Source organism: Oncorhynchus gorbuscha, linkage group LG12, assembly GCF_021184085.1.
Source record: "Oncorhynchus gorbuscha isolate QuinsamMale2020 ecotype Even-year linkage group LG12, OgorEven_v1.0, whole genome shotgun sequence".
Lineage (NCBI taxonomy): Eukaryota > Metazoa > Chordata > Actinopteri > Salmoniformes > Salmonidae > Oncorhynchus > Oncorhynchus gorbuscha.
The window spans coordinates 17,358,346-17,371,937 of NC_060184.1; the positions used below are offsets into that span (position 1 = coordinate 17,358,346).

The window sequence follows — 13,592 nt, forward strand, 5'->3', positions numbered from 1 at the left end:
TGTGTGTGTGTGTGTGTGTGTGTGTGTGTGTGTGTGTGTGTGTGTGTGTGTGTGTGTGTGTGTGTGTGTGTGTGTGTGTGTGTGTGTGTGTGTGTGTGTGTGTGTGTGTGTGTGCAGTGTGTTTATTTGGAAGCTCCAGGGCTGACTTGGTGAACAGACCAGAGGTAAGAAGACGATGCACCACTTACCACTTCCAGAATCTTCTCCTCCATGTCATAAACTGTGCAGTCCTGCAATCAGAGACAGAAGTATATTTCACAAGATGCTACAGTAAAACACTTAAGCTGTGTCACTCTGAGGCGTAGCAGGAAATAGTGAGCGAAAACACAAATTAGCAGTGAGCGGAGGACAAATATTTGTGGAAATAAAAAATTGGGAGTGAAACCAAACAGGAATGCAAAAAGCATCCCAAATATACAGGACGATGTGTCTTGTGGGCACTTAAATAACAACTCCCTGTAAACAGTGTGACAAGATGATTGCACGACAGATCTGTGGCGTCACTTAACTATAGGGAGCAGTGAGGTGGAGAGGACACTGCTCCCACTCTGTATCCGTCACTATGTCTGTGTCCTAAATAGCAACCTATTCCCTTTTTAGACCACTACTTTTGACCAGGACCCTATTGGCTAGTGCACTATATAGGGAACAGGGTGCCATTTGGGATACAAACAGACTCTGTATACTTCACGTTTTGAGGGAGAGAGCAGAATTAGGCTGATATTTCCTCCTCCCACGTGCTGCTGGTGGAGGTCTTCAGTGGGAATATCAGTACTTTTGTGAAGCACCACAGCACAGTTGAAAAATATATGTCAAATAGAAATCCAAAATGGATGGTGTTAAGAGATAGATGGGAGGGGCTGAATGGAGCTGATACCAACTACATAACACATGTAAAACATACAGGGTCTGTAAAATGTATATAGGTTCAGAACTTTTATGAAATAACACAGTTAAAAATATATGGCAAATATAAATCCAACTGGATGGACATCAGAAATTGAGGAAGGCCAGGACTAAAAACAAAACAAAATATAACTATTGTAAAATAGATTGTGTCTGTAAAATGTATATAGTATGTATAAGCTGGAAGTAGAAGCCTAAGCGTTGTTGTTCACTAGTTTACTCCAATTGGGGGAGGGGTGGTAGGGTTTGGGGAAAAGTAAAGGAAGGTATATTTAAAAAAGTGTGTATGTGTATACAGTTGAAGTCGTAAGTTTACATACACTTAGGTTGGAGTCATTAAAACTTGTTTTTCAACCACTCCACAAATTTCTTGTTAACAAACTGTAGTTTTAGTTTTGGCAAGTAATTTTCCCAACAATTTTTTACAGACAGATGATTTCACTTATAATTCACTGTATCACAATTCCAGTGGGTCAGAAGTTTACATACACTAAGTTGACTGTACATTTAAACAGCTTGGAAAATACCAGAAAATGATGTCAACAAGAAGTTTGTGGAGTGGTTGAAAAACGAGTTTTAATGACTCCAACCTAAGTGTATGTAAACTTACGACTTCAACTGTATATGTATATATATGTATGAATGTTTATATATATATATATGTGTGTATGTGTATGTATGCATATATATTTACCCAAAAAATATATGGGGGATTGGAAATGATGCAGGCAATTACATTGATGAAAGCAACAATCTATCCGCAATATTAAAGCTGATCCACCTTCTAAAAAAACAAACATGTGCTTTAACCATCCAGTGGTCCTGTTCTTATTGCATCCTGTGGTGAGTGTCTGTGTGGGTGTCACGTTTGTCATAAGGATCGGACCAAGGCGCAGCGTGGTATGCGTACATTCTCTTTTTAATGAATGACCAAAAACAACAAACAACCAAACGAAACGTGAAGCTATAACTCAACATAGACAAGATCCCACAACTAACAATGGGGGAAATGGCTACCTAAATATGATCCCCAATCAGAGACAACGATAAACAGGTGTCTCTGATTGGGAACCAATACAGGCCAACATAGACATACAAAAACCCTAGATGACAAAAACCCTAGACATACAACAACTAGAGTACCCACCCTAGTCACACCCTGACCAAACGAAAATATATAGAAAAACAGAGAATCTAAGGTCAGGACGTGACGGTGGGGCACACCTTCAGCTTACACTCCCTATTTGAACTCCACCTCAATGTGTAATAGATCAAGAGAAGTAGCCTCTCATGCAGGGTTTTTAAGGTCTCGTGTGACAGACATTGTGACCCTAGAAGTTCATGTAAGACGGTGTTACGGCAGATCTCCTCTTCGTCTGAAGAGGAGTAAGGATCGGACCAAGATGCGGCGTGGTAAATGTCCATAACTTTAATCAAAGAAAGCACTGAACACTGAATACAAAAATAACAAAAGAAACATGAAGAGAAGAAACGAAACCGAAACAGTCCCGTGTGGCGACAAACACTGACACGGAAACAAACACCCACAAACCAACAGTGAAACCCAGGCTACCTAAGTATGATTCTCAATCAGAGACAACTAACGACACCTGCCTCTGATTGAGAACCATACTAGGCCGAAACAAAAATCAAACATAGAAAAACAAACATAGACTGCCCACCCCAACTCAAGCCCTGACCACTACTAAATAAAGACAAAACAAAGGAAATAAAGGTCAGAACGTGACAGACGGGATTTGAAACCACAAATAATTTTCTCAGAGATGTTTTGCTTTTTACATGCTTTAAAAAACTGTCATTTTTGGTTCCCAGAACGTTCATGAGAGGGGCTCTATTTTAATTTGAGTGTTGACTACGAGCATGAAAGAAATATTCATGCATCATGCTAATTTAACAAACACACACAAGTAGTTTCCTTGTAGGCAAAGTCATCCCAAAGTCCTATGAAACCTCATGAGAGTGAATAGTGATGATTAGAGTGCAAACCTTCTGAACGGTGGAGGTGAGTTCCAGACACAGCTGAATGATCCTGTTCTTAGTGCAGGTGAAGTCACTGATCCCCGTCAGAGAAGTCCTGTTATATAGAGACCAAAGGACAGGAGTCATTCCAATTACAACAACCCCAATAACACAGCAATAACCTATCTATCGCTGTGTGTACAATCATAACATCAGGTGCAATTATGGAGCTGAATGTGATGACAGTTCTGTAGAATATAGCAATTATGAGTGTTGTTGTGTGACAGATGCATGAAGACAGCATCTAAATTAAAACATCCCAGGTATGTGAGAAATGTAATAGTAATTATTGTTGACTTGATGAGAAGGGCTTTGACTCGTCATCTACGTAGGTTACAGTACACACCCTAACATGTTTTGAGGGGTTACTAACAGCATCTGCTGTTGTCTGTCAATACAGATGTTTGATTTTGCAGCGGAGACCTTCTGGAATGCGTCTCAAGCCGACACAAGCACAGAAATACAACCGGCTGCATTACTTCACTTGGAAAGACTTCACTGTGGCTGTTTTGACTACCAGACACTAAAACATTTCCTCAAGTCAGGACTTTAACAGGATAACATGTATGTTAACATGGGCATCACTTAAGACCCTAATAGAATGCATTCCTTCCAGGTGAAATGTTAAGTGTGTGTGTGTGTGTGTGTGTGTGTGTGTGTGTGTGTGTGTGTGTGTGTGTGTGTGTGTGTGTGTGTGTGTGTGTGTGTGTGTGTGTGTGTGTGTGTGTGTGTGTGTGTGTGTGTGTGTGTGTGTGTGTGTGTGTGTGTGTGTGTGTGTGTCACTGCCTACGTGCATGTGTGTAAGTGTGTTTTGTATAGCCTACCTGTCCAACCAGGCCAGTAGACTCTTGGCTGCTCCAATGAGCTCCACGACAGCAGTGAGGAAGTCATTGGGGGGTTTGTGGGACTTCTTGGCCTCGTACGACGGGTTCTTTCTGCGCTCCGACGCTGAGTTGTGGAGGTTGTTGGACGCGGCTCTCATACGACCTATCAGAGTCTTCAGATTGTCTGTCTCCACCCCATAGTTCTAGAGGACAAAAAAAAAAAAAAAAGGTTTTACTTGCATTGACTGTAATTTGTGGCTGTTTTAACCACCCTAGTTGAATGCAATGACTTGTAAGTTCACTAAAATACCCGAAATGTAAATTATAAACTGGGTGGTTCGAGCCCTGAATGCTGATTGGCTGACAGCCGTGGTATATCGGACCGTATACCACGGGTATGACAACACATTTATTTTTACTGCTCTGATTACGTTGGTAACCAGTTTATAATAGCAATAAAGCACCTTGGGGGTTTGTGGTATATGGCCAATATACCATGGCTACTGGCTGTATCCAGGCACTCCGTGTTGCGTTAAGAACAGCCCTTAGCTGCGGTATATTGGCCATATACCACACACCCTCAAGACTTATTGCTTAAATGTAAGGGCATAATTCTCATAACACAAGATTCAAAAATAAGAAAGAAATACACCCAGGTTATCTGACTCACTAATAAGGTTATCATAGTCACATATCATACATGCAGCTATCAGAGCTTTGATTAGTGTGATTAGCATGTGTGCTGTATTCCAGGCTGCATCACATCCAGCCGTAATTGTCCCACAGGGCGCCGCACAATTGGCCCAGCGTCGTCCGGGTTTGGCCGGGTTTGGCCGTCATTGTAAATAAGAATTTGTTCTTAACTGACTTGCCTAGTTAAATAAAGATTAAATAAATAAATTTAAAATAAAGTAATCAATTCCATTCAAAACCAACTGGATTAGGTTCAGCAAACATTGCCTCGTCCCAAATGGCACCCTATTCCATCTATAGTGCACTACCTTTGGCCAGCCTCATGGGCCCTCATTGGCTCTGGCCAAAAGTAGTACACTACAGAGTGAAAAGGGTGCCATTTCAGACACAGCCATTACCTTTCTGTTGTAATGTAGAGTGACAGAGGATTAAGGACTCTTTCTCATGACCAAATCCCTCTGACCAAGTTCATGACCAAGTTCTCAAGTCCCCCTACACTCAGGATGTCATGCAGGTGAAAGAGGACCCAAAAGCGACTTAACAGAAACAGAGTTTATTTAAGTCCAAAACGGAATAACAGAAATCCTCTAGACTTGTAGAGGGGAAACAACTGGAGAAGCGGCCACAGACTGCAGGTCGCTTCGGGTAGGCGCAGGCCGTAGTCGACAGAGACACCTGCTCACACGCAGCATCTGATGAAGGCAAAAAAAACACGACAGGACAGGGCGATACACAATCACAGCAAAAACACGACAGGACAGGGCGAAACGCAATCACAGCATGGTGAATACAATACAAGGAACCGACGGGACAGGAACGGATCACAAAGGAATAAATAGGGACTCTAATCAGGGGAAAGGATCGGGAACAGGTGTGGGAAGACTAAATGATGATTAGGGGAATAGGAACAGCTGGGAGCAGGAACGGAACGATAGAGAGAAGAGAGAGCGAGAGAGTGAGAGAGGGAGGGGGAGAGAGAGGGATAGAAGGAGGGAAAGAACCAAATAAGACCAGCAGAGGGAAACGAATAGCATGGGGAGCACAGGGACAAGACATGATAATAAATGACAAACATGACAGTACCCCCACTCACCGAGCGCCTCCTGGCGCACTCGAGGAGGAATCCTGGCGGCAACGGAGGAAATCATCGATGAGTGAACGGTCCAGCACGTCCCGAGACGGAACCCAACTCCTCTCCTCAGGACCGTAACCCTCCCAATCCACTAGGTATTGGTGACCCCGTCCCCGAGAACGCATGTCCATGATCTTATGTACCTTGTAAATAGGTGCGCTCTCGACAAGGACGGGAGGGGGGGGAGGGAAGACGAACGGGGGTGCGAAGAAAGGGCTTAACACAGGAGACATGGAAGACAGGATGGACGCGACGAAGATGTCGCGGAAGAAGCAGTCGCACAGCGACAGGATTGACGACCTGGGAGACACGGAACGGACCAATGAACCGCGGAGTCAACTTACGAGAAGCTGTCGTAAGAGGAAGGTTGCGAGTGGAAAGCCACACTCTCTGGCCGCAGCAATACCTTGGACTCTTAATCCTGCGTTTATTGGCGGCTCTCACCGTCTGTGCCCTGTAACGGCAAAGTGCAGACCTCACCCTCCTCCAGGTGCGCTCACAACGTTGGACAAACGCTTGAGCGGAGGGAACGCTGGACTCGGCAAGCTGGGATGAGAACAGAGGAGGCTGGTAACCCAGACTACTCTGAAACGGAGATAACCCGGTAGCAGACGAAGGAAGCGAATTGTGAGCGTATTCTGCCCAGGGGAGCTGTTCTGCCCAAGACGCAGGGTTTCTGAAAGAAAGGCTGCGTAGTATGCGACCAATCGTCTGATTGGCCCTCTCTGCTTGACCGTTAGACTGGGGATGAAACCCGGAAGAGAGACTGACGGACGACCAATCAAACGACAGAACTCCCTCCAAAACTGTGACGTGAATTGCGGGCCTCTGTCTGAAACGGCGTCTAACGGGAGGCCATGAATTCTGAATACATTCTCAATAATGATTTGTGCCGTCTCCTTAGCGGAAGGAAGTTTAGCGAGGGGAATGAAATGTGCCGCCTTAGAGAACCTATCGACAACCGTCAGAATCACAGTCTTCCCCGCAGACAAAGGCAGACCGGTAATGAAGTCTAAGGCAATGTGAGACCATGGTCGAGAAGGAATGGGGAGCGGTCTGAGACGACCGGCAGGAGGAGAGTTACCCGACTTAGTCTGCGCGCAGTCCGAACAAGCAGCCACGAAACGGCGCGTGTCACGCTCCTGAGTCGGCCACCAAAAGCGCTGGCGAATAGACGCAAGAGTGCCTCGAACACCGGGATGACCAGCTAACTTGGCAGAGTGAGCCCACTGAAGAACAGCCAGACGAGTGGAAACAGGAACGAAAAGGAGGTTACTAGGACAAGCGCGGCGACGCAGTGTGCGTGAGTGCTTGCTTAACCTGTCTTTCAATTCCCCAGACTGTTAACCCGACAACACGCCCATAAGGAAGAATCCCCTCGGGATCAGTAGAAGCCACAGAAGAACTAAACAGACGGGATAAGGCATCAGGCTTGGTGTTCTTGCTACCCGGACGGTAAGAAATCACAAACTCGAAACGAGCGAAAAACAACGCCCAACGAGCTTGACGGGCATTAAGTCGTTTGGCAGAACGGATGTACTCAAGGTTCTTATGGTCTGTCCAAACGACAAAAGGAACGGTCGCCCCCTCCAACCACTGTCGCCATTCGCCTAGGGCTAAGCGGATGGCGAGCAGTTCACGGTTACCCACATCATAGTTGCGCTCAGATGGCGACAGGCGATGAGAAAAATAAGCGCAAGGATGAACCTTATCGTCAGACTGGAAGCGCTGGGATAGAATGGCTCCCACGCCTACCTCTGAAGCGTCAACCTCGACAATGAATTGTCTAGTGACGTCAGGAGTAACGAGGATAGGAGCGGACGTAAAACGTTCTTTTAGAAGATCAAAAGCTCCCTGGGCGGAACCGGACCACTTAAAACACGTCTTGACAGAAGTAAGAGCTGTGAGAGGGGCAGCAACTTGACCGAAATTACGAATGAAACGCCGATAGAAATTAGCGAAACCTAAAAAGCGCTGCAACTCGACACGTGACCTTGGAACGGGCCAATCACTGACAGCTTGGACCTTAGCGGAATCCATCTGAATGCCTTCAGCGGAAATAACGGAACCGAGAAAAGTAACGGAGGAGACATGAAAAGAGCACTTCTCAGCCTTTACGTAGAGACAATTCTCTAAAAGGCGCTGTAGAACACGTCGAACGTGCTGAACATGAATCTCGAGTGACGGAGAAAAAATCAGGATATCGTCAAGATAGACAAAAACAAAAATGTTCAGCATGTCTCTCAGAACATCATTAACTAATGCCTGAAAAACAGCTGGCGCATTGGCGAGACCGAACGGCAGAACCCGGTACTCAAAATGCCCTAACGGAGTGTTAAACGCCGTTTTCCACTCGTCCCCCTCTCTGATGCGCACGAGATGGTAAGCGTTACGAAGGTCCAACTTAGTAAAGCACCTGGCTCCCTGCAGAATCTCGAAGGCTGATGACATAAGGGGAAGCGGATAACGATTCTTAACCGTTATGTCATTCAGCCCTCGATAATCCACGCAGGGGCGCAGAGTACCGTCCTTCTTCTTAACAAAAAGAACCCCGCCCCGGCCGGAGAAGAAGAAGGCACTATGGTACCGGCGTCAAGAGACACAGACAAATAATCCTCGAGAGCCTTACGTTCGGGAGCCGACAGAGAGTATAGTCTACCTCGAGGAGGAGTGGTCCCCGGAAGGAGATCAATACTACAATCATACGACCGGTGAGGAGGAAGGGAGTTGGCTCGGGACCGACTGAAGACCGTGCGCAGATCATGATATTCCTCCGGCACTCCTGTCAAATCGCCAGGTTCCTCCTGAGAAGTAGGGACAGAAGAAACGGGAGGGATGGCAGACATTAAACACTTCACATGACAAGAAACGTTCCAGGATAGGATAGAATTACTAGACCAATTAATAGAAGGATTATGACATACTAGCCAGGGATGACCCAAAACAACAGGTGTAAACGGTGAACGGAAAATCAAAAAAGAAATAGTCTCACTGTGGTTACCAGATACTGTGAGGGTTAAAGGTAGTGTCTCAAATCTGATACTGGGAAGATGACTACCATCTAAGGCGAACATGGGCGTAGGCTTATCTAACTCTCTGAAAGGAATGTCATGTTTCCGAACCCATGCTTCGTCCATGAAACAACCCTCAGCCCCAGAGTCTATCAAGGCACTACATGTAGCACCCGAACCGGTCCAGCGTAGGTGGACCGACAAAGTAGTACAGGACCTTGATGGAGAGACTTGAGTAGTTGCGCTCACCTGTAGCCCTCCGCTTACAGATGAGCTCTGGCTTTTACTGGACATGAATTAACAAAATGTCCAGCAACTCCGCAATAGAGGCACAGGCGGTTGGTGATCCTCCGTTCCCTTTCCTTATTCGAGATGCGAATCCCTCCCAGCTGCATGGGCTCAGTCTCAAAGCCAGAGGAGGGAGATGGTTGCGATGCGGAGCAGGGAAACACCGTTGATGCGAGCTCTCTTCCACGAGCCCGGTGACGAAGATCTACCCGTCGTTCTATGCGGATGGCGAGAGCAATCAAAGAGTCCACATCTGAAGGAACCTCCCGGGAGAGAATCTCATCCTTAACCACTGCGTGGAGTCCCTCCAGAAAACGAGCGAGCAGCGCCGGCTCGTTCCACTCACTAGAGGCAGCAAGAGTGCGAAACTCAATGGAATAATCCGTTATGGACCGTTCACCTTGGCATAAGGAAGCCAGGGCCCTAGAAGCCTCCCCACCAAAAACTGAACGGTCAAAAACCCGAATCATCTCCTCTTTAAAGTTCTGGAATTTGTTAGAGCAATCAGCCCTTGCCTCCCAGATAGCTGTGCCCCATTCTCGAGCCCGGCCAGTAAGGAGTGAAATGACGTAAGCAACCCGAGCTCTCTCTCTAGAGTATGTGTTGGGTTGGAGAGAGAACACAATCTCACACTGCGTGAGAAAGGAGCGGCACTCAGTGGGCTGCCCGGAGTAGCAAGGTGGGTTATTAACCCTAGGTTCTGGAGGCTCGGCAGGCCAGGAAGTAACAGGTGGCACGAGACGTAGACTCTGGAACTGTCCAGAGAGGTCGGAAACCTGAGCGGCCAGGTTCTCCACGGCATGGCGAGCAGCGGACAATTCCTGCTCGTGTCTGCCGAGCATGGCTCCTTGGATCTCGACGGCAGTGTAACGAGCGTCTGAAGTCGCTGGGTCCATTCCTTGGTCGGTTCCTTCTGTCATGCAGGTGAAAGAGGACCCAAAAGCGACTTAACAGAAACAGAGTTTATTTAAGTCCAAAACGGAATAACAGAAATCCTCTAGACTTGTAGAGGGAAACAACTGGAGAAGCGGCCACAGACTGCAGGTCGCTTCGGGTAGGCGCAGGCCGTAGTCGACAGAGACACCTGCTCACACGCAGCATCTGATGAAGGCAAAAAACACGACAGGACAGGGCGATACACAATCACAGCAAAAACACGACAGGACAGGGCGAAACGCAATCACAGCATGGTGAATACAATACAAGGAACCGACGGGACAGGAACGGATCACAAAGGAATAAATAGGGACTCTAATCAGGGGAAAGGATCGGGAACAGGTGTGGGAAGACTAAATGATGATTAGGGGAATAGGAACAGCTGGGAGCAGGAACGGAACGATAGAGAGAAGAGAGAGCGAGAGAGTGAGAGAGGGAGGGGGAGAGAGAGGGATAGAAGGAGGGAAAGAACCAAATAAGACCAGCAGAGGGAAACGAATAGCATGGGGAGCACAGGGACAAGACATGATAATAAATGACAAACATGACACAGGACCAGTCACAATGGCAACCTGCATGGCCCATCCTCTGATTAAAACATATTCCCCTCCATGTCTACCTGAATTACATCAAATTCTAAGTGTGTGTGTGTGTGTTTGTCTTTGTTTGTGCTGAGTGTAAACGTAAGTGTGTGAACAAGGGAGGAAGATGGCAAGGGAGAACGATCAACCATTTCATATCTACACAGCTCTAGGAGTTTAATAGCAGGCTAACACCTGTGCTCTGTAATACCTGTGGATCCCTGGCCCTGTAACACCTGTGGATCCCTAGCTCTGTAATATCTGTGGATCCCTGGCCCTGTAATACCTGTGGATCCCTGGCTCTGTAATACCTGTGGATCCCTGGCTCTGTAATACCTGTGGATCCCTGGCTCTGTAATACATGTGGATCCCTGGCTCTGTAATACCTGTGGATCCCTGGCCCTGTAATACCTGTGGATCCCTGGCTCTGTAATACCTGTGGATCATTGGCTCTGTAATACCTGTGGATCATTGGCTCTGTAACACCTGTGGATCATTGGCTCTGTAATACCTGTGGATCCCTGGCTCTGTAATACCTGTGGATCCCTGGCTCTGTAATACCTGTGGATCCCTGGCTCTGTAATACCTGTGGATCCCTGGCCCTGTAATACCTGTGGATCATTGGCCCTGTAATACCTGTGGATCATTGGCCCTGTAATACCTGTGGATCCCTGGCCCTGTAATACCTGTGGATCATTGGCCCTGTAATACCTGTGGATCCCTGGCCCTGTAATACCTGTGGATCCCTGGCTCTGTAATACCTGTGGATCCCTGGCTCTGTAATACCTGTGGATCCCTGGCTCTGTAATACATGTGGATCCCTGGCTCTGTAATACATGTGGATCCCTGGCCCTGTAATACCTGTGGATCCCTGGCTCTGTAATACCTGTGGATCCCTGGCTCTGTAATACCTGTGGATCATTGGCTCTGTAATACCTGTGGATCCCTTGCTCTGTAATACCTGTGGATCCCTGGCTCTGTAATACCTGTGGATCCCTGGCTCTGTAATACCTGTGGATCATTGGCCCTGTAATACCTGTGGATCCCTGGCCCTGTAATACCTGTGGATCACTGGCCCTGTAATACCTGTGGATCCCTGGCTCTGTAATACCTGTGGATCCCTAGCTCTGTAATACCTGTGGATCCCTGGCTCTGTAATGTCTGTGGATCCCTAGCTCTGTAATACCTGTGGATCACTGGCCCTGTAATATCTGTGGATCCCTGGCCCAGTAACACCTGTGGATCACTGGTCCTGTAACACCTGTTTATCACTAGCCCTGTAACACCTGTGGATCACTGGTCCTGTAACACCTGTGGATCACTGGTGCTGTAACACCTGTTTATCACTAGCCCTGTAACACCTGTGGATCACTGGTCCTGTAACACCTGTGGATCACTGGCCCTGTAACACAGCTATGGTAGACAGAGGCAAAAAGGCCTTAATTAAGTGCAAAGGATAGTGAGATGGGAAAGTCCAACAAGGTCTGATTGAGATCAAATAAAATCTCTTTAATTATTACCTTGATCACTATGAACACACATACACACGCACACAGACACGCACACAGATACGCACACAGACACACACGACAGCTGTTCAGCGCGATCGTTCCTATCCTGAAGCATAGAAGCAATGGAAACTTCTGAAGCCAATGGGATGCCTATTCCTGTTCAGACGCTGAAGAGGGGAAAGGGAAAGTGAAGAAAGAGAGGAAGAGGGCATGTGACAGAGGGAGAAAATGGGGAAGTGTTGACTCTGAGATCTACAGCAGTTATGATGTATGGTGCACAGTCGGAGAGAGGAGAGGCAGGGGAAGAACCAATCACCAGACGGAAACCACAGGAACAATGGTGTACCGGCTTTTCCCGAGCGGGATGTGTGTATTACAGGTGGGGGGTGGGGTCACATCTGTTTCCTGAGCACCAGGAGATATCCCAGAGAACATAAAGCTCTGCCCAGATTGCATCCCAAATGGCACCCAATTCTCTAAACAGTGCACTATGTTTGACCAGGGCCTATAGGGAGTAGTGCACTATGTAGGGTATAGAATGCCATTTGGGATGCAGACCTACTAGTCACGTACAGCCAACACTCAACCCTCACTACTTTACATTGGCCAGATAATGTATAATCCCTCTCACGTTGGACATGGTCAAGATCCCAGTTCATTTCCTACAACCACTAAAGCTCTCTTAAAAGATAAGGTCCGGGATACAACCACTAAAGCTCTCTTAAAAGATAAGGTCCGGGATACAACCACTAAAGCTCTCTTAAAAGATAAGGTCCGGGATACAACCACTAAAGCTCTCTTAAAAGATAAGGTCCGGGATACAACCACTAAAGCTCTCTTAAAAGATAACAGGGTCCGGTGTACTACCACCACCTGTTCTGGCACCCAGTCTGTTAACCCGTGGTTAACCCGTGCCAATCTGTTGCCCCGTGCCAATCTGTTGCCCCGTGGCAGTCTGTTGCCCCGTGCCAGTCTGTTAACACGTGCCAATCTGTTGCCCCGTTCCAGTCTGTTAACCCGTGCCAATCTGTTGCCCCGTTCCAGTCTGTTAACCCGTGCCAATCTGTTGCCCCGTTCCAGTCTGTTAACCCGTGCCAATCTGTTGCCCCGTTCCAGTCTGTTAACCCGTGCCAATCTGTTGCCCCCTTCCAGTCTGTTAACCCGTGCCAATCTGTTGCCCCGTTCCAGTCTGTTAACCTGTGCCAATCTGTTGCCCCGTTCCAGTCTGTTGACCCGTGCCAATCTGTTGCCCCATGCCAATCTGTTGACCCGTGCCAGTCTGTTAACCCGTGCCAATCTGTTGCCCCGTTCCAGTCTGTTAACCCGTGCCAATCTGTTGCCCCGTTCCAGTCTGTTAACCCGTGCCAATCTGTTGCCCCGTTCCAGTCTGTTAACCCGTGCCAATCTGTTGCCCCGTTCCAGTCTGTTAACCCGTGCCAATCTGTTGCGCCATGCCAATCTGTTGACCCGTGCCAGTCTGTTAACCCGTGCCAATCTGTTGCCCCATGCCAATCTGTTAACCCGTGCCAATCTGTTGCCCTGTTGCCCCTGATAGATTTTGGTTGTGGCATTTTTGTGGCTATTTTGTTTGTTTGTGTTGGCACTTTTCAACACCCCTCATCACATTTATGCACTCAACCACTCACTTACACTACTGATTACTGACTACA

At 47.4% G+C, this 13,592-nt stretch overlaps 1 protein-coding gene across 4 annotated transcripts in view; it reads right to left on the reverse strand.

The window, feature by feature from the left end:
• Positions 1-13,592, reverse strand: part of LOC123990618 (connector enhancer of kinase suppressor of ras 3-like) — a 40,509-nt gene that overhangs the window by 12,718 nt on the left and 14,199 nt on the right. For all 4 annotated transcript variants that reach the window (XM_046291253.1, XM_046291256.1, XM_046291255.1 and 1 more), the window contains 3 exons: positions 3,771-3,973; positions 2,914-3,001; positions 189-230 (listed from right to left, as the gene is read on the reverse strand). In XM_046291253.1, the coding sequence (XP_046147209.1) occupies positions 189-230; positions 2,914-3,001; positions 3,771-3,973 (333 nt within the window). The remainder of the gene's footprint in view (positions 1-188; positions 231-2,913; positions 3,002-3,770; positions 3,974-13,592) is intronic.